Source organism: Gopherus flavomarginatus, chromosome 7 (genome assembly GCF_025201925.1).
Source record: "Gopherus flavomarginatus isolate rGopFla2 chromosome 7, rGopFla2.mat.asm, whole genome shotgun sequence".
Classification (NCBI taxonomy): Eukaryota; Metazoa; Chordata; order Testudines; family Testudinidae; genus Gopherus; species Gopherus flavomarginatus.
Window position 1 is genome coordinate 80,185,747 of NC_066623.1, and position 21,734 is coordinate 80,207,480.

General features: G+C 40.4%; 1 protein-coding gene across 3 annotated transcripts in view; it reads left to right on the forward strand.

Moving 5' to 3' along the window:
- Positions 1 to 21,734, forward strand: part of DPYD (dihydropyrimidine dehydrogenase) — a 616,437-nt gene that overhangs the window by 428,245 nt on the left and 166,458 nt on the right. For all 3 annotated transcript variants that reach the window (XR_007775327.1, XM_050960937.1, XM_050960938.1), the window contains exon 14: positions 4,288 to 4,452. Coding sequence is in view for 2 of the 3 variants with exons in the window: in XM_050960937.1 (XP_050816894.1) it covers positions 4,288 to 4,452 (165 nt within the window). In the remaining variant the exon portion in view is untranslated. The remainder of the gene's footprint in view (positions 1 to 4,287; positions 4,453 to 21,734) is intronic.

The window sequence follows — 21,734 nt, forward strand, 5'->3', positions numbered from 1 at the left end:
AACACCACCCAGCACCTGCACACTAAACCCCCCAACTAAAAAGTATCACAGCCCCATGGAGACTAGACAATTATTTACCACAGGCAGCGAGTAGGAGGGACTGAGGCATAAGGCGCCACAGTGGTGGGAAATGATTAAGTTTCATATACCCAGATAATCCTGACAAGTGACCCACACCCATATACTGCACAGGAAGGCCAAAAGCCCCAAGGTCATTGCCTGTTTCCTCTAAGCTATGTGGCCTGCACTATTAAGCGCTGTGCAGGCAATCAGGGTTGAAGCTTGGAGAAATGCCTCACCCCCCGGGCCCAGCCCAGCCCCACCACAGCCAGGGGAGAGGTGCCTATCTGGTGGCCCCAGCCCAGGTGCTGCTGCAGGGTGATCTAGGGGGAGTCCTCTCTCCCTGCCATAGCCCCAGGACAACCTGCACCCCAAATCCCCCATCCCTGGCCTCAACCCAGAGCCTGCAGCTCCAGCCAGAGCCCTCACCCCCTCCACACCCCAACCCTCTGCCCCAGCCCTGAGCCCCTCAGAGAGACTGTTTCAGGACCTCATGCCTCTGATGGTTAGAAACCTTCTAATTTCCAGTCTGATTTTGCTCATGGCAAGTTCATATCTATTTATTCTTGTACCAACATTATCCTTTAGCTTAAATAGCTCTTCACTCTCTCTGGTAATTACCCCTCTACTATATTTACAGAGCATTATCCCGTGTCAACCTTCTTTTAGCTAGACTAAAGCTAAGAAGCACCTTTTGCTTTCTGGGCTGGCACCTTTTTCCATCTGGATGATGTGAAACACAGGCTTGATGTGGGCACAGTGGTGAAAAGAGGACAGACACATGTATGAATTTTAAGCAACAAGCCACAAGTTTTATTGAATGTAAACACAGGGAGGGAGTGTCACCTGATCAGCACCCATGCCAGGTGTTTAATTGGTTCCAGTACAGGAGTTACAGGGCTCCTACCATGTAATCCATAACTTGGTGTAGACTGTCCTCAGCCTACCCCAGACTCAGCTTAACCTCCCTCTCTCCCCCCAAACCATCTTCCTCAAGGGGGACAGAGGTTGCAGAAGGGTCATTACCTTGGTCTGCAAGGGCTACAAGGTCTCTCCCTATCTCATGAGCCCAAAACCTATCACCAAGATCCCAGGTCCTTTACCTCTTGGAACCATTCATTTTATCCTTTTCATTGCACTGGAAACTGCCCACCAGTTGCAACAAATTAACAACTCAACCAGATATCTCAGTTGAGTACCAAGCACATTCCTGCCTAACCTGCTGTGACTTCAAGGTGCTGCAAGGCAGGCAAAAAACTCCCCAGTCCTCCATACTCCTCCCCCACCCCCAACTGGCCAATGGCTGCCATAGACTCCAAAGGGGAAGGAGAAGCTATTGTATGTCCCTCAGCAAGTGTCTCATACCCTTGCCACTGGGGCTGTCCCCTTTTCATTGCCGGTCCCATCAAGTTTCCCCACCCACTGAAGTATGTGGGTGTCATTTCTGTTATGAGTAGCATCCTGGGCTGAGATCAAAGCACAGGCATTTGTGAAGTAATTTAATAGGACAATGGAAATTATTTACTAATGCTCAAGGGATGGTGGAAGGGAGAGGAAAATATAATGCATGCCTGCTCTAAACTATCATGATATTGCCTTAACCACAATATTTGCAATCCTGTTTTTCTCTCAGTTGTTTTCAGAGAGGATTCAATGGACAATTTTTAGTGAAAGTGAAGTTGAGGTGTTGAGTGAAATATATGTTTGCAATATAAAAGAGAATATTGTAATAGTAGGAAGACTGAATGGGTTTTCTTCTGAGATTACAGAATGATTATGGGCATGGTAATAGATTGACGAATGCAAATTACTTGGTATGATTTCTGTGCATGTGACTGTACATACTTACCCAAAATATTTCAGTGTACACATAGAAAGAGAAAGAAAAAGAGAAAACGATTCAAATGCAAAAACAAATGAAAATTACCAGAAATTTACATACAATGTGAAGAAAAGTCCTTTTATTCTCTGCAACTCTAGCATTTGGCAGATTCAGGAATAAATAATCTTTTGTGGCAAGGGTATGCCTTATCAAACATATGCAGATAAGCACTAATTAATGCTAATTAAGGTTTCCTGTCTATCTAGTTGGAAAAATGTCCAAATGTTATGAAATCCAGTTAGTATGCCTATTACCCTAATTGTTTTATAGGGGATGGTTCTTAATTAAAATATGTAAATTGACCTTAATTGCTATATACTAATGGGGGTTCATGTTATCTCACTAAAAGTGACAAGATGGTGAGGAGGGGTACTTAAACAAATAATTCTGATAAATCCTTAACCAACTAACCTTTATTCAAAATTATTTTTAATTAGAAATTGGCAAAAGAAGCATTTTTCCATCTATGTTTCTCTTTAATTTTAAATAATGTCAGAATATTACAGGTCTTTCATATAGATATAAGGCATTTGTGAATTGTAGCTTAATTATTCCTAACAAACAAGTTAATTTTGTATTTGTTTACTTTTTGTTTTGAAATGATGTGATGATCTTATATTAATCTGAGGGGGAAAATGATGTTTTACAACACTGGATTTGAATTTGTAGCTACTGTTTATTTATGTATTTATTTATTTATCTATCTTTCTTACTCCATCATTATGATGTTGAAGTCTCATGTACTGGTACTGCTAATATCTAGGGCCTTTTCTTTTGATGGCTGGAGCTCCAATGCTGCTATTACATGCCTGGACCACTTTTTCTCATATAGACGCCCCCCCTTTGACTTTAGTATAGTATAAAACTCAGGGTTTGCCTTTACTGGGATGCAGGGCTGTGCCTGGGTATATGCAGTTGAAAGATTGGGATGTACATGAAACATAGAGTCTACATTAAAACAAAAACAAATTGTTTAAATGATACTGTGTATGTGGATTTTCTTATATCATTCAAATAGCTTGTAGGGGCATGTTTACATTTAAAGAGCAAAATGTGTACTTCCAGTCTAAACTAAGGAAAAACAGCAATAGAGAACATACATAAAGTTGTCATGAGATAGAAAGAGAGAGAGAGAGATTGCTCTGTGTTGTGTGTGCATATCCTCTTTCACAGGTTGCAATAACTCTGAGAACAAAATGGCTGCTGAACTTGCAACACAGAAATTTAAAGATGTAAGACATAGAAAACAAAAGGCATTATAGTCTCATATCTGCATATACTACAATGAATTGGCATAAATATAATGAACATACATTTTCTACAAAATCCATTGGCTCACAAAAACCTATGTAGGCCCCTCTGCATACCAAGGTGGCTGCACCCCCTGCATGCTGCAGAGGGGATGTAGCTGGAATACAGAGGGGCTCTTGTGAGCAGTATAGTGACAAGGCCCTTGGAGCCATAATTACAGAGATGCAATAACCCACTACACAGAGAGAAGGGGGGAGGGGCAGAAAGTAACCAATCACTATAGCAGTCTGTTTGCTAGAATGGTATTTACGAGCTGCCCCTGTGTTTAGGAAATGGAATCTATTCCCACTCCCACAACCGGCACTCTCAATAATAGTTTAGTCAGTTTCATCCTTAGGACCAGAATCTGCAATTTTGTGCATGTGAGTAACTCACAGATAACAGGGGCAACCAGCTAATACAGAGGAAACAGTGAAACTCACTAATGAATGTGTGTTACTGGTCCCCGTCTCTGCCAGTTTGGAGAGGATGAGTTGTTACATCCCCTAGCTACAGAACCTTGGCTGTTAGCTCAGGCAGCTCATTTTTTTAGCTCTGGAGAGCCCCTGTTCTGTCCCCAGTGTGTCAGGCAAGATAACAGCCATCATGTAAGTATAGGTTCATCTTGACTGACACACCAGGGGCTGAATCAGGGACTTCCAAAGCTAAAAGCATGAGCTGCTACAACTTGAGCTAAGGAGCCAAAGCTTGGTAACTGGGATCTGTAACAACTTATATCTTCTGTGATCAACATGGGCAGCAGGAGACCTACAACTCACTAATGGATGACATCGGCACAGAGTGCTCTGGAATGCATAAAGCAATCAAACTAGGGAAAAAACAAACATTTTTTTTTACTTCAGTCTCTAATCTTAGATGTTACTTGCAACAAAAGTGCATATAGAATTTTGGATGGAAATGTGTGTTTTAAATGGATGATTTCCCTTTCATTAACACATTGTAGTATATAGATCATTTATAGACTCTATAGGAATGTGGTTTTTGTTTTTTTACTTTGTAAATCAATCTGAAAGTTTTTTACTGTGTTTTAACAGGACATTGTTACCAATGTTTCTCCAAGAATTATACGTGGAATTACATCAGGCCCCATATATGGCCCAGGTCAAGGCTCTTTCCTAAATATTGAGCTTATCAGTGAGAAAACTGCAGAATATTGGTGTAAAAGTGTCACTGAACTGAAGGCTGACTTTCCCAACCAAGTGAGTACAACTCAAACATAAGATTGCTGTATGTATATTGAAAGCATTCAGTTTATAGATTCATAAATATTGACATATGTAATATTTTATTAAAGAATCTGCCAATCATTTTGCTGTTGTAAAAACAGACTACAAAAAACAAAAAAATAAAAAACACCCAAGTAGGAACTCGTCAGAACAATCTCCACAATAGCAAGCCTGGTTAAAAGGATGCTACACCGACACCACACAAACAGATGAAAAAAAGAGATGCATTAATACTTGTTTTATTGGGCTGATTTTGCACTCATGGCGAAAGTCTCTCACCTGAGTGATGGTGTTGGGTGTCTGTGCACCAAAGTGTCTCCAACACCAACCCTGCCCAGAATGCCATTTTGGGTTCAGACAAAGACGGATCCAGTGGCCCCAATACCCCATGCAGCTGGCATAGATGGGGCATAGCCACTATTCTAGCACATTAGAATAGTATTTTTGAGATGGCTGTGCATCAGCCAAGCACCCTTGTGCTAGGTTCAGAATGGAAATCTCTTCCCTGAGCAATCTGCTGCCAAACTTTACAGAGCTTGAAAACTCAAGATTTACATGGCTGGAATGAATTTCTCCCTTCACAAGCATTTAGCTTAGTCTGATTCTGCTCAGTCTTCTGGGTACTTCTAATTCCAATTAAGCGTGATTAGAGGCTTAAAATAATTAACAACAAAATGACTCCCATACTAACAGTACTTCATCTTATTTTCATTGTCATTCACTCATCTCTTGGTACAAATCCTTACAAGTATTCAGTCCAGTCAAGAATGAGTTTTAAGTATCAGCAGAGAGTACGTAATCTGTGACATACTGACTATGAATTGTCAATAAATTAGTATTACGTAACCAACAGAGGTAAGGGAGTTGAGATTGGGTTAAGAAAACTCCATTCAACCAAACAGAACTACTCATTCCTGAGAATAACCAATTATCATGTTAGCCCAGATACATATTCAGAATGACCTGTGAAATGCCTAGACCCTTTAATCAAGACTGAGCAGGTGATTTAGGTCCCATAAATGTAGGCCTGGTCTACACACAGATAATGTACCATAATAACATTTTCTGTTAGGGGTGAGATTTTTTAGCAAATTTTAGCAAAATAGTTATATCAGTACAACCCCTAGTGGGTACACAGTTGTACTCCAAATAAGCTATACCACTAGGGCTTCCCAAGTAAACAAAATTTCCATTTTGCAAGGACTTCAGAGAGCTTTCCGAATTTTTCATGAAAGAGAGAGAGAGACATCAAAATAGCCAATAGTCTGGTAGCTAAGGCACTCACTTGGGATGTGTGAGACTTAGGTTCCAGTCCTTGCTCAGATTCCGGCAGAGCAGGGACTTCAGACTGGGTCTCCTATATCCTAGGTGAGCACCCAACCAAAGGGCTATAGAGTCAGTCAGTCTTCCTCGGGCCTAGTGAATATTTTATTATTATAGATACTAGAACAGTTCCAACCAGGGGCAGGGAGAAACCACAAGTGAAAGATTGACTCTGAAGTGTTTAGGGCACTCCCCTGGAATGTCAGAGACTCAGAGTCAAGGCCCTGCTCTGCCTGGTTCAGAGCAGGAAAACATTTAACTTATGAGAGGAATTTCAGAATTTTAGGTAATGGCAGTCAATGCATTGGAACCATTTTTTAGATAGTATCAGAGGGGTAGCCATGTTAGTCTGGATCTGTAAAAGAAGGGAAAAATCCTGTGGCACTTTATAGACTAACAGATGTATTGGAGCATGAGCTTTCGTGGGTGAATACCCACTGCGTCGGATGCATGTGAAGAAGTGGGTATTCACCCACGAAAGCTCATGCTCCAATACGTCTGTTAGTCTATAAGGTGCCACAGGAGTCTTTGTTATTTTCAGGATACACTTCCTTTTCTCTTGTATATCCATCTCCTCTGCCAGCTGCTACCAGGAAAGGAGTCAAAGCCAGGATTAATCAACCCATGTGCTGGCAGAAACAAATGCCTTGTCCATTGAGTACTAGTTGTTTGCCTCAGATGAAACTTCGTTGTTATGTGTGGAATTAAGGAATTGCAAGAGAGAGAACACTAGCAAGTGGGAGAATAAACTATAATATAATCTATATCCCCTATCTAGAGTGTCCAAGAACAGAGAGAGAAGAAATATTTGTCTACAAATATATTTAACCTTCCATGAAACCAGAACTATAATAACAAGTTTTTATACATATTTTAATATACTTTTTAAACAGGCTAACACTTTTTTCTTGTTTGTACTATCTCCCATTTACTGTATTTCTATGTTTCTTCTGTTTCTTCAAAGCAAACAATATATAGTTTTCCTGTCATCTAGCCCTCATTCCTTGCTTTTATTTAGCTTTCTTCCCATTTTCAGTTCTCATTCCTGACATGTGAAAAAAGTGTGAGAATGTCATGAATCAAGTATTTGTAGTTAAATGCAGAGCAAATGTCCCATTTGACCTAGATATTGCTGCATGTGGAAGATTTGCTATTGTGTGTAATTCTTGCATTACCAAGGCCCAGTAGAGTGAATAAAAGGTGGGAGTGTGACTATGAAAATAATTTTCTTAAATTTATATTTTGATTTTAATGAACATCCTTAATTTGAGTCTTTGACCATACTGAGTACTGTACACAATAGTTTGTCCAGGCAGAATTTATGACTCTACCTCTGGGAAAGACATTGTTCTGCAGCTTTCACGGACTCTACCTCTGGGAAAAACATTGTTCTGCAGCTTTCACGGAATATATATTACAGCATTTTGTGGATGAGACCAATTCAGAATTAGTAGTAAATGCAACTGTTTATTTTAAGAAAATTGTAGAGCTTCTGAAAGCCAGGAGCTATATTAAAATGAGTCCAAGTAGTCACCATTCTGAGGATTAACTTTTCCTGATCCAATCCCTACTGCATGAGTTATTACTTTCAGAATATGAATTTTGCTTTAGCATTCTAACCCTGCCTGACTTTTATAGAATCTTAGAGGTTGTTTACATTACATATGAATATGCAAAAAGTAGCTTCTAGCAGCATAATTCTACTTTGCTCACAGGCATTTTTTTCAAATTTGTCCATGAATTAAACTAAGAACCATAGTCATTATAATGGTAAATTCATTGCTAACTGAGAACAGATTTTTGTTCACTGAGTAGAAATCTTTTGATGCTTATTATGAAATGCTCTGTATAATTATGATTTGCAGAAATTGTTTTTTCTACAATCCTGTTCATTCCTCTAGAAAAGCATTTTAAACTAGACATTTATTGTTTTGTTAGGTTTTTAAAAAGAGAGAAAAAACACTTTTTGAGCATTGTATGAGTGAACTTAATTAACAAGCAAAAAATGACATTATCCACTCAAATGAAGGTAAAGCAGAGATGAGGACACAAAAGTGGTTTACAATAAAGAAAATTATCTTATTATAGTAAATAGTAAAATCAAACCAGAATTGATATTTAATTACTTTTGTTTTGTAATACAGATAGTTTTATGCAAAACCTCTTTTTCAGACAAAGGAAATATGAACTAAACTGCTTGCATACAGGGTTAAGCATTAACTCCCTAGAAAGTAAACCCTCATTAGCATCCTTTCTGTTGCCATTAGGGTGATAGTCATCTATAGTGCAAAGAAAATTCTGAAAATTATCCCAGCTTTGTCTTGGGCTAGTACTAGGTTTCCCAGGACCTTGTACAAAATAAGACCTGTGGAGAGAGCTTAGCGATGAAGTTACAGCTAATAATATATTTGACTCTAGGCGGAGTTTGCAGATCCCTTGTACAGGCACTTCCCTCTCACCCCAGGAGCGGAAGGGACATTTGAAGGGAAGGAAGGAGTGCCATTGCACCTTGGCTCTCTCACACTTGCTTCCCACTATCTTAGATACGTGATCTCTAGGCACTTCCTCTGTCCCCCATTCCAGGTGGCTGCTTCTCTTGCCTCTGTGTTCAGCAGAGCCCGCTGCACTATTGGGAGCCTCCTTTAAGGTGCTGCTCCAAATGCATCAATTGTTATGGTAGATAACACTGGTTTTTGGCTGATCTGCAGGCATTTGGGGAAGGCCTCACAGCTTATTTCTGGGGGAGGCAAACCCAATCACTCTGCTGAAATAATGGAGGAGGAACACTCTGACGGGCTTCCTCTCTCTGAACTACATCCAGTGGGTTTTAATATCTGAGAAGATTGTTATGAAACATTCGGAGTCAGTCACATTGTGGGATAACACAAGAATGGATTGTTTTGATTTAGTGGAAGGGGTTTATGTCATAACGCGGAGGTTCTCAATGCAGCACCAGCAAAACTGTGGCTGTGTGGGGTTTGTTTTCTCCTGAATTTGTTCAATATCCATACTGTTTGTTCTTTGAAAGGCAGAAATGAAAGAATGGGCACATTTACTAAGAAATTTGATTTCATGAGAACTTCAGGCTTCAGTTAGTTTTATCCTAAGTAGCCTTTCAAAATGTAAATCAGTGCTTTGGTCCTCTGTTAACATAGGGTACATCAACAGAACAGTTAAACACCTGTGGCTGGCCTGTGTTATTTGACTTGGGCTCGTGGGACTCTGGCTGTGGGGCTGCAAAACTACAGTGTAGACATTCAGACTCAGTCTTGAGCCGCAGCCTGGGATCTGTGATGGGGGAGGGTCCCAAAACCTGGGCTCTAGCCTGAGCCCAAACATCTACACTGAAATTTTACAGCCTGGCAGCATGAGTGTCACGAGCTCGAGTCCACTGACATGGACCAGCCACAGGTGTTTAATTGTTCTGTAGACGTACCCTATGTTAACAGAGGACCAGAGCACTGATTTACATTGTGAAAGGTTACTTAGGATAAAATTAACTGAAGCCTGAAGCATTGCAGAATACTGTTGCCAGTCAGTCAACAGGAAAAACTCTGTAAATGCTGTCCCACTGGCACCTCATCCGTATCAGTGAGGTGTTAATTGAAAACTTAGTTGTGGCCATTTACAGAAAATATTATGTAGCATTAGAACCTCATCTGAGGCAGCCTTTAAAAACACAGGGCCCAAGACAGTGTCACTTCAGTCACTGGGGTTCTATATGTGACCGTGCATTAGGCCTATCTGTATTTATGGCCTCCCTCTCATTTCATAAGATGTCACTTTTTTCACTGGTTTGAATGGGCCACCTGCCTGTCTTGTCACATTACTTGAATTGAAAGATTAAGAGACTTTCTGACATCAAAATGTCTTCACTGCAGTGTTGGCTATGGATTTTGGTCATGAACCTGTTCAGGTTTTTAATATTGTTTTTCATTTTTGTCCATATGTGGCATCTAGCACTTCAGGATTTATCCCAAACTCTATTCCTTAGTACTAAGGAGTGACCACTTAACAGTTGGCAAAGATGGAACAATTTTGTTTTTGTTTTTCAAACAGTATTGAGTAGAAAAGGAGTGAGTCTGAATTAATACAATTCAGAAACCTTATCAATGCGTGGGTCTCAGAGACAAAATGATGACCTGACAGAGACTGTATAAATCTTACCATTGGTCAAAGAAAAGTGAAGGAAGAGAGAAATGAAAACCAGAATTATCAGATGGGAGCTTCAAATAAATGTGTTTGAGAGGAGATGAGAGTATTAATAATGTAAATAAATGAAAGTGAAGAAAAAGAGACTCCATGTAAAGTGACCATTAGGACAGAGGCCAAATAAAGTCTCTGTTCCAACATTACATGGAGTCCCAGCATTTTAATGAAGAACTGAAAGAACCGACCCCCTGAAAGTCGAATAAATCACTTATCTGATAAAATATGAGGCATTTGATGGACAATATTGGGATTTTGAAGATTAAAATGAGCCCCATCCATACTGAGAATTATGACTCCATTGCCTCAGCACAAGTATTCAGAATTTAATATATCAGTAGAATGACTGACTTGTTGAGGAATGTCAAAGAGGATTATAAACCATGCAAGAGAGTTTTGTGCAAAAATGTTAAGCTCATATTCCGGAGGTTAGCTGCATGGGCATATCAGTTTTGCTTGAGATTGCTGAACTTTCATGACAGCAGTGCATCTTCAGTGTGCTGCTCACGTGCCAGTAAAACAGGTAAATTTCTCCACAGTCTTCATGCAAGATTGCAGTCGTGAGATTGCCTTCAGTAACTGCAGAGAGCCAGGATCTGATGGTATTAACATGAATGGATATCAGTGAAGGTGTATAGACAGTTTATTCTCATCATCAAAACATTTATTGTAGCTCTTAGTTGCCATAGCTTAAACCTTCTGATTTGTGTTGCTAAATCATCAGCTTGCATTAAATTATTTTTTGGACTCTTCCAGCATGTGTATGTGTTTACATCATCCCGTAGCTGATGGGAGTTTTTAGAGTCTCTCATTAAAATCAACCTCTCTGACACAGTGTGGGAGTGTAAGATTGAAAGCGTAAATGCTTTGGGGTGGTATTACAATGATGTATAACACGCATTGCTGGTTCTGTAAGAAAGTACAAGACACACTTTTGTCTAGTGGATGAAATAATTTCTTCCACTCTTTTACAGCTCTAAATGGCATCCCCTGGAGATCAAAGAACAGTAAGCAAAGTTATGCAAAATCTCAATGTGTGAACTGAGGTAGCAAACAGTTTGGTCTAGAATACACACTAGAGGCTACAGCAGTGCAGAAGAGAACTTTGAAGGGATCCTAAATGATGGAAAAGAGCTTGCAGAAAAACTTGTCAGTCACTGCAGCACTGACAGAAATCCATGTGAAATGAGCAAAATGTCTGGAAAATTATGGATGTGAGTGTAAGCCTAGAATAGTTGCAGAAGGAGAATTCAGGATTAAATATTTGCAGTATTATAGCAGGTTGAGTATTGAAAGTTTATGGGGAACTTTTTGGGGTCCTTGGAGAACACAAATACATTTTGGGTTCTTGTATTGGTTTAAAGTACCAGATGGTCAGCTGAGGCATGGATAAGTAAAGCTGATACAGATGTCAAGGATGTTAGTGAGTTGAGAAAATTCTTCTACTAAACTCATACCATGCTCTTGGACCCCAGAAGTAAATTTAATAATCTGGTCTTCCCAGTACTGCTTCTAATGTGTATACTGCCCTCAGAATATTGCTGACAGTCTGTCAAGGTTTTTTCCCCACTTTGAACTTGAGTACAAAAAGTGGGGACCTGCATGAACACTTCTAAGCTTAATTACTATCTTAGGTCTGGTACGCTGTCACCAGCCAGAATTTAGTGTCTAGCACACTTTCTGTTCCCCCAAAACCTTCCCTGGGGAACCCAGATCCAAACCCCTTGGGTCTTAAAACAAGGAGAAATTAACCATCCCCCTCCTTTTCCCCCCAGACTTTCCCCTCCCTGGGTTGCCTTGAGAAGATTCACACAGATCCAAACTCTTTGGATCTTAAAATAAAGAGGAATTAACCATCCCCCTCCTTTTCCACCCCCACCAATCCCTGGTGAGTTCAGACCCAACCCCTTGGATCTTAAAACAAGGAAAAATCAATCAGGTTCTTATAAAGAAAGCTTTTAATTGAAGAAAGAAAAGGTAAAAATTATCTCTGTAAAATCAGGATGGAAAATGCTTTACAGGGTACTCAGATTCATATAGATTAGAGGGACCCCCTCCCAGCCTTAGATTCAAAGTTACAGCAAACAGAGGCAAAAATCCTTCCAGCAATAAGAAACCTTTACAAGTTGAGAAAACAAACATAAGACTAATCCGCCTTGCCTGGCTGTTACTTAGAATTTTGAAACATGAAAGACTGGTTCAGAAAGATTGGGAGAGCCTGGAATGATGTCCCGTCCCTCTCAGTCCCGAGAGCGAACAAGGAACAAAAACAAAAAGCACAAACAAACACTTCCCTCCACCAAGATTTGAAAGTATCTTGTCCCCCTATTGGTCCTCTGGTCAGGTGTCAGCCAGGTTTACTGAGCTTCTTAACCCTTTACAGGTAAAAGAGACATTAACCCTTAACCATTTGTTTATGACACAGTCCCTGTGATAGATCCCTTATCAGAAAGCTGCTTTTCAAAACTGGAGCATGTAAAGAAATATTTTTGTTTAATGATAGTCTGTCCCAGGAACACTTGTCAGAACTAGCCATGCTATCAATAGAAAGAGAGATCAGCAAATCACTGGATTTCAGTCAAATGATTGACTTCTCTGTAGCATGGATTTTTAAAAAATCGCACTGTATTTTGGTTTCAGAGTAGCAGCCATGTTAGTCTGTATCTGCAAAAAGAACAGGAGTACTTGTGGCACCTTAGAGACTAACAGATGTATTTGAGCATAAGCTTTCGTGAGCTACAGCCCACTTCATCGGATGCATAGAATGTAACATGTAGTAAGGAGATATATATACATATACAGAGAACATGAAAAGGTGGGAGTTGCCTTACCAACTCAAAGAGGTTAATTAATTAAGATGAGCAATTATCAGCAGGAGAAAAAATACTTTTGTAGTGATTATCAAGATGGTCCATTTAAGACAGTTTGACAAGAAGTTGTGAGGATACTTAACATGGGGAAATAGATTCAGTGTGTGTAATGGCTCAGCCATTCCCAGTCTCTATTCAAGCCTAAATTGATGGTATCTAGTTGGCATATTAATTCAAATCAGCAGTTTCTCCCTGGAGTCTGTTTTTGAAGCTTTTCTGTTGGAAGATTGCCACCATTAAGTCTGTTACTGAGCGACCAGAGAGGTTGAAGTGTTCTCCGACTGGTTTTTGAATGTTATGATTCCTGATGTCAGATTTGTGTTGTAGAACTGATAAATGAAATTGTTTTTAATTGTTCACTTTATTAATGTAACTTCTGTTCACCATTCACTACACTTGCCTACACTGTTACTTCTGTTCCATATTGTAATTCAAACCCCATTTTAAAACACACTCCATTTTCTAAAAGCTTCCTCCAACCTTCATTTTTGCAAACTCTGCTGTAATCTTATTAGTTTAGTTTAGATGTGTGAATGAGGTATGTATGAATGACGGAATCAACCTCCAGCCCCAGCCTGTCCTGATGAGATAAAGTTCAAATACCAACGGCTGAAGACCTAGACAACAGCCCTAAACAAAGTAAGAAGCATCCACCCTAAAAAGAAAAGGACAACAGAACAACAGAAGGAAGATCAAAGCCAGGTTCAAGGCTGAAAGTCACGCCTGCAATTGATGGGTGATCAATCTAAACCCAGAGGCAGCATGACACAGCAAGACCTATAGACTTTGAATCCAAATTAAAAGCCTATAAAAAAGAAGGGTGAGATGAGAGACTCTGGGTAACATTCTGCTGCCAACATGGAAGGACATCAGTGCCTGCCCAACAGAGATCCAGCTTGTCCTTGTGCCTGGCTTTCCTGGCCAGTTAGCCACACAAGCTACGAACCCAAGCTACAAAATCAAGCCATGAACTTAAGCTATCTTCAGGACTGGTAACTATGCAGCAGCTGCAGAGCACCTGATGAATGTGTGTGTGTGTGTGTGTGTGTGTGTATAGGCATTAGGTATAGTGTGTGTGTGTGTGTGTGTGTGTAGGTATTAGGTATAATGTATGTGTGTGTATAAGAATTAAGATATTAGTTATTAGTCATAAATTGTTATCATAATATGTGGCATCTTTGTCTTGTCTCCTTTAATAAGATCCTGCTGGTTTTTACTGGTCTAATATAATTGGTATAAAAGTGTCCATTTATTCTTTTGCATAGAGACTGTCCAGTTTGGCCAATGTACATGGCAGAGGGGCATTGCTGGCACATGATGGCATGTATCACATTGGTAGATGTGCAGGTGAACAAGCTCCTGATGGCGTGGCTGATGTGATTATGTCCTGTGGTAATGTCACTTAAGTAGATATGAGGACAGAGTTGGCATCGGGCTTTGGTGCAAGGATAGGTTCCTGAGTTAGTGTTTTTGTTCTGTGGTGTGTGGTTGCTGGTGAGTACTTGCTTCAGGTTGGGAGGCTGTCTGTAAGTGAGGACAGGTCTGTCTCCCGAGATCTGTGAGAGTGAAGGATCATCTTTCAGGATAGGTTGTAGATCTTTGATGATGCTCTGGAGAGGTTTTAGTTGGGGGCTAAAGGGGACAGCTAGTGGAGTTCTGTTATTTTCTTTGTTGGGTCTGTCCTGTAGTAGGTGACTTCTGGGAACTCTTCTGGTTCTGTCAATCTGTTTTTTTTCATTTCAGCAGGTGAGTATTGTAGTTTTAAGAATGCTTGATAGAGATCCTGTAGGTGCTTGTTTCTATCTGAGGGATTAGAGCAAATGTGGTTGTATCTTAGAGCTTGGCTGTAGACAATAGATTGTGTGGTGTTGTCATAAACAGATAGTTAAGGGTTAATGTCTCTTTTACCTGTAAAGGGTTAACAAACAGTAAACCAAAAACACCTGACCAGAGGACCAATCAGGAAACAAGATACTTTAAAATCTCGGTGGAGGGAAGCCTTTGTGTTTTTTGGGTTTGGCTTTGTTCTGTCTGGGTCCTGAAAGGGACTAGACATGCAACCAGGTTTCTTGCCAATCTCCCTGCTACAGTCTCTTACATATTCAGAATAGTGAGTATTAAGTAGGAAAGGCGGTTATAGTATTTTGATTGTTTTCTGTATTTGCAAATGTGTATTTTGCTGGAAGTATTTTAAATTGTATTTTTGCTGGGGGGAGGCTTCTCTCTAGTGTATAAGCTGAAAGACCCTGTAACTTTTACCATCTAAATTACAGAGACAACTTTTACTTTTTTTCTTTCTTTTTATTAAAAGTTTTGCTTTCTAAGACCTGTTTGGTTTTTTCCCCTTGTTGAGGCTCAAGGGAATTGAGTCTGTACTTACCAGGAAATTGGTGAGAGACAGGGAGGGAATGCCTGGGACGGGGAGCGGGGGTGGAAACCTGATTTCTCTGTGTTGTGATTCAAGGAGTTTGAATCACGGTGATCTCCTAGTGTACCCGGGGCAGGAAAGAACTGGGAGGAAGAAAGGAGAAGGAGAGGAAATGGTTTATTCCCCTTTGTTGTAAGACTCAAGGAATTTGGGTCTTGGGGTCCCCAGGGAAGGTTTTTGGGGTGACCAGAGTGTCCCAAAACACTATATATTTTTGGGTGGTGGCAGCTTATCAGATCTAAGCTGGTAATTAAGCTTAGAGGAATTCATGCTGGTACCTCATTTTTTGGACTCTAAGGTTCAGATTGGGGAAGTATACCATGATAAGTGTGTCCTGGATGGAAGCTGGAGGCATGTAGGTAAGTATAGCAGTCAGTAGGTTTCCGGTATGGGGTGGTATTTATGTGACCATCGCTTATTAGCACAGTGGTGTCCAGGAAATGGACCGCTTGTGTGGATTGGTCTAGGTATTTTGCAGTAGTGCCATTAGCCTTGTATGATATACAGATTGTTGTGGTTTAGGGTTGCAAACATTGAGATAGCCACAAAAAGTGTTAGATAAGACTTTGCTTTTTTATTAAGAAACTTTAAAATATGTAGATACTGTCTCTATGATTACAGAAGATGAGGGAACATTTGCAGCAGCCTTGGTTCAATCTAGCCTTTTAAGAGACATAAAGACAGAAGTAGGTTGTATTTTGAAGGCATCACAAAGGCTTTTGCCCTTGATGGGAGCCACGCAATGTACAGGTTGCTTATATATCCTGATACCAATAAATATAGTAGCCAGGTGATCACCACGGTTGGTCAGGTGGTACTGAAGAGATAAGTAGTTCGTTTTCCCTTGTTGGGTTGATTTGAAACTATTTGGAACACATTTAGCTTCCAAATTTACAGCACCTTCCTTTTTGCTTAGAAAATGAAGGCCAAACTGTCAGCCCGGCGCCAGCTTTCCTCTATATATGCCGGCTCTCTGTTCGCATATGCAACAGATTGCACTTTCAGGAGTGGGCACTTGTGTTTTGTACTCCAAAACACCTGTTGATGTGGACACAGAAACAAAGAGACACAGAAACCATAATATGGTGAACTGAAGAGACCACAAACTTATACCAAACTGATGTTATCACCTCAAACTACATGAGATAGTTGTTCCAGTGCAGATCTGTAGCAGCACCAATGTCTCTGAGCTTGAGGCCTTCCAACGGATCCTGACAGGAAGCAAGACTCCTGACCCCCCCCCCTTCCTAATTCAACTACGAGAGATTAGATGAGGGGAGCCACAACCTGCACCAGTCAGAGGCACACCTATTCAAGTCTTGTGAGTGCCCAAGACCAAGCAGCACAGTGGATTTTAGGGTTCTCAGTTGTATCCTTCCAGACCAACGCACATGAGTCATTTTAGAAAAATTCAGGGGTAGGGGAAAATTGTATCAACATCCTCACTGAGGCCATGACTGCTTGTGGGGGGTTAGTGGGCCAGTCCCGTCCTGGAGGGGGACAGGGAGATGGTGAGCCAGTCCTATCCAGAGAAGTTGGGGGAACGGCAGGGGCGGCTGGTGTCTCACTGATGGCTGATCCATGCTATTGCTGCTGCTTTGTGTCCAGCCAACAGGAAGATGAAGGGTCAGTGCCAGGAGCCGCTCATGATTGTCTGCTGCTTTCTCCTTATAGGCCTAAGGTGGCAGATTTGGCCCAGCTGCCCTGACATTATGACAGAGGGGCCCTGGGCCAAATTTGAGTAAGTGGCATTGTGACCTGGTGCATGGGGTCACAACACCACTTAAATTTGACCTGTCTGCCCCTCTGTAATGATGGAGAGCAGCCAGAATAACTCTCCTACCTTGCACAGTTGTCTAAAAGTTTTGTGTAGGGAACCAAGCTCGGGATGCAACTGCCCCATAGCAGATAACATACCTGCCCACAAACAGTACCAAAACACTCCCAATATTGTGACAATTTTAATATAAACTCTGCAAAACCAGACCCCAGGATGGTAGTTGATGGTAGATGACCCCAGTAGTTTGTCAGTTTCGTCATACAGGAGCAATCCCTTCCAGGCCTAGCTCATAGTATCATATGGGGGGGAGGGATAGCTCAGTGGTTTGAGCATTGGCCTGCTAAACCCAGGGTTGTGATTTCAATCCACTTAGGGATCTGGAGCAAAAATCACTACTTGGTCCTGCTAGCAAAGGCAGGGGGCTGGACTCAATGACCTTTCAGGGTCCCTTCCAGTTCTAGGCAATAAGTATATTTCCAATTATTAATGAGATCCAGCATATATTAGTTTAAGAGTGGGAAAGGTAGGATTGAAACAAGAAGTCCAAAATGGCTACCCATTAAGGGCAGGAAAACTTTATTACCTACCAAATAGGAGCTGAGATTTCACCTTCCTCCCACTCAATTACTCCTAGACACACCAAAACCCTATCCAAACTAGTGGGGTGACTAAGGAGCTGTGCAACTAGAAATCTGATTTACACACACACCTGCAGGTAGTGCCTGTACACTTTTGCAGGCATGACTAGTATATTCAAAAATGGGTGCATAACAACAGAGGCTGGTTTAAGATTGGCAGAAAGGTTACCATATTATGCATTTGAGTTCTCATTCTTTCTAACGAGAGAAGCTCTGTCTCATCCTTTCTTCCTTGAGGCACAAAAAAAATAAGTATTCAGGCCTCTTGTGATCTAAATATTAATAGACATGGGATTGGGAGCTACAAAATTTGGATTTAGATTTTAAACTACTTGAAGTTTAGATATTTAGAGTTGAAGCTTCAGTTGGGACCCCAGAAATGTCTTTGAATGTATTTTATTTTAACGTTTCATGTTGATAGTATTACTTTGAACAGGGAGTGGTCTGTCGATTTTGTTGTTGAACTGACATTTTTATTTTAAGCATCCAGCAAACACAGAACTACTTTTAGAATAGCCAGTACACACAATTCACTTTTGTTGTAGCTGTTTTGTAAATGAAAACATTTAGCCAAGCAAGAAAATCATCCTTCCTCCCCTCCCCCTCACAGTTATTGCTGCTGCTAGTTTTTGCATTACAGTTGCACTTAAGTGGGCCCCAACTGAGATCAAGGACCCATTGTTTTAAGCACAGTACAAACAATCTCTGCTCCAAAGAGCTTACTGTCTAAATATGTGCGACAGTCAAATGGCTGGAGGGGGAAAAGTGGTACAGCGAGATGAAGTAATTTACCTCAGATCACATAGCAGGACTATACGGTATAATTTTGTGGGTAAATTTCTCTGTGTAGACAAGCCCTTAGTGTTAGACACAGCAATAGAACCCAATTTTCCTAACTCCTGGTCAGGTGCCTTAGACATTGGACCACACTGCCTTTACTGTATTATGACATCAGCATTAAATTCAAATTGAATCAGTCATGAGATCCTTACCAGCAGTTTGCCCATATGCTCAGAATCTAACTGATCACTCTATTTGGGGTCAGGAAGGAATTTTCCCATGGGTCAGATGGGCTGAGACCCTAGCTTTTTTGAGCAGAGGGTTGGGTGTTTTTTGGTTTGGTTGGATTTTTTTGTTTGTTTGGTTTTTGTTTTTTTCCCTTCCTTTGCAGCATGGGGCACGGATCTCTTGCAAGTTTAAACTAATGTAAATGGTGAATTCCCTGCAACATGACGTCTTTAAACCATGATTTGAGGATTTCAGTAACTCAGCCAGAGGTTAGGGGTCTATTTTAGGAGTGGGTCGGTGAGGTTCTATGGCCTGCTATGTGCAGGAAGTCAGACTAGATGATCACGATGGTCCCTTCAGACCTTAAAGTCTGTGAGTCTAGAAAGTGATATATGCAAGTGAGGTTTCATATTGCTAATGAAAATGTTCTCTTCAAGTCTGCTAATAACCACATTTTCAATAGGTCTCTGTAAGTGTTTCCACAATATTTGCAAAGTTAAGGAACCCTGCTGAAAATTTGACCCCAAAAGAGCATGCTTTGTAGCTGGTCATTGTCACAATTTTTTTTTGATTTTTTAAAGTATTTTGTTACTAATCTGATAGAACAGTAGAGACTCTAATGCTACAAAGTTCAAATGGTTGTGGGAGGAAATTGAATTTCAAGAGAACACACTGAAGTTGCAATTTGTAACTGAGACTGTTACCCCAACAGTAAATACAATGAAGGCTCTAGGAATAAATCTGTGCATCAAGTGTATAGTGTTTCTGGTGACAAATAAGGACCTTGAGGAGAAATGTGATGAGATGTTTCATGATTTGGGTTTGAAAACTATTGCTTGTTGAACAACCAGTCAAACTGTGTTAGTGCCAAGTTAGATTATTTTCATGCATTTTATAAAGGCATGGCTTATTTTGTTTGTTTTACGTTTACAGCCACGTTTGACAAATAGTAAGTCATGGTAGGGTGCAGTAAGGCAGGTGGGAAATTTGTACTTACACAAAGAAGAATTCTTTTGGTTTAGTGTGTAAGTTATTGATCCTGTTAGAAAAGTGCAATTTTCACAGTTTTATGAAGACTACAAGAGGGTCTTTAAAACTTTTGCCTCAGGATAAGAGCTAGGAAAAAATTTAAGCAGCTTCTGGAATACTCCACCAGACCCCTCCTAGAAAATGTGCAGAGAGTTGTACCTGATTATTGGAAAAGACAAACCCTTTAATGGCCAGAGTCAGCTGAAGTTGGTTTAGTGCTCACATTACTTTTAACTAGTGCCAGTGCTAAAAATTCCTTTTTGAAGAAACAAATGAACAGCCTTTTAGAATGAGTGCTGATAAGGGAAATGCTCTAAAAATATACACACTAATGTACTAAAAATATTGTTCCTGAATCTGATGATCAATTATTGATGATCACATGATGAATTGCTTATTTTTATTCATGTTATTAAGGTAGAACTCTCCTTTTTAGATCATTTTTCTTTAGAGGCTGCATGTCTTAGCAAGAACACACAGACACCTTTTAAAATATAACCATCTTCTGAATGTTGTAAGTCGTTATATGTCCAAGAAATAAATCCAGAAATCTGATTGGCTAATGAACAGAGCATTCATTCTTTCTAGAAATGTCCTGTATAAACCGGCTGGGGTCAATGGCCCTCAGCAATGCCTCAGGCCATCACCTCCTTCCAGTCAGTCATTAATCTCTAAGAAATGTCCTGCTCCTGGATCATTATTGTTTTAATGTTACGTTGTGGATATTGCCATATGAGGTAAAAATGACCCTGTGGCAGTGTTAAGAAGTAAAAAAACAAAGTGGTTAAATTTTATGTTTTTTAAAACCATTAATAGCCAACAATCCATCAAAAACTAAAGTCTTAAAACAACCCATTGAACCGTTCTTAGAAATGATGACATTCTGCCAGCCTTATTACCTGTGCAAAGCATTTATCCACCAAATATTTCTTCCCCATTTCCATTCTGTGTTTGTTGCAGTCAATTAAGTAAATTTCAAAATTAGACCTTTTAAAATGTACAATAGCTTTAAAATAGTGTATCAGAACTAACTGCTAATCTTTTAGAAGACACTGAGTGCATGAGATTTACATAATTCATTTTTTCTCTAAGCAGAATTCATATTATAATAAAAAAGCAAATTTACACTCAGCTGGCAAAAAGTATAGGTTGCTCCCATAGTCCATATTCTGTACTTTATTTCAGTAGTGATATTCTGTGCCCCTCATTAAGAAAAATACTTAGGGCTAATCTAGACTTAAATTTTGCTGTCATAGCTATGTTGGTTAGGAACATGAAAAAAAATCACGCTCAGTTTGAAATAGCTGTGCCAGCAAAAGCCCTAGTGTAGACATACATAAACATCCCACACACAGATGGAATACAAGCTGTCAGGAACAGTATCACTGATGATGCCACAGCACAACTGGTTGCTGAGCTCTGTGACTTTATCCTCATGCACAATTATTTCAAATTTGGTGACAATATATACCTCCAGACCAGTGGTACCACTGTGGACACCCGCATGGCCCCACAATATGCCAACATTTGTATGGCTAACCTGGAACAACGCTTCCTCAGCTCTCATCAACTCATAGCCCTCCTCTACCTATGCTACATTGATGACATCATCATCTGGACCCAGAGGAAGGAGACTCTGGAAGAATTCCACCACGATTTCAACAGCTTCCACCCAACCATCAACCTCAGCCTGGATCAATCTACACGGGAGGTCCACTTCCTAGACATCACGGTACAAATATATGATGGTCACGTTAACTCCACTCTATACCAAAAACCCACCGACTGCTATGCCTACCTTCGTGCCTCCAGCTTCCATCCCGGACACACCACATGATCCATCATCTACAGCCAAGCGCTGAGGTACAACCGCATTTGCTCCAACTCCTCAGACAGAGACCAACACCTACAAGATCTTCACCAAACATTCTCAGAACTATGACACCTGCGTGAGGAAATAAGGAAACAAA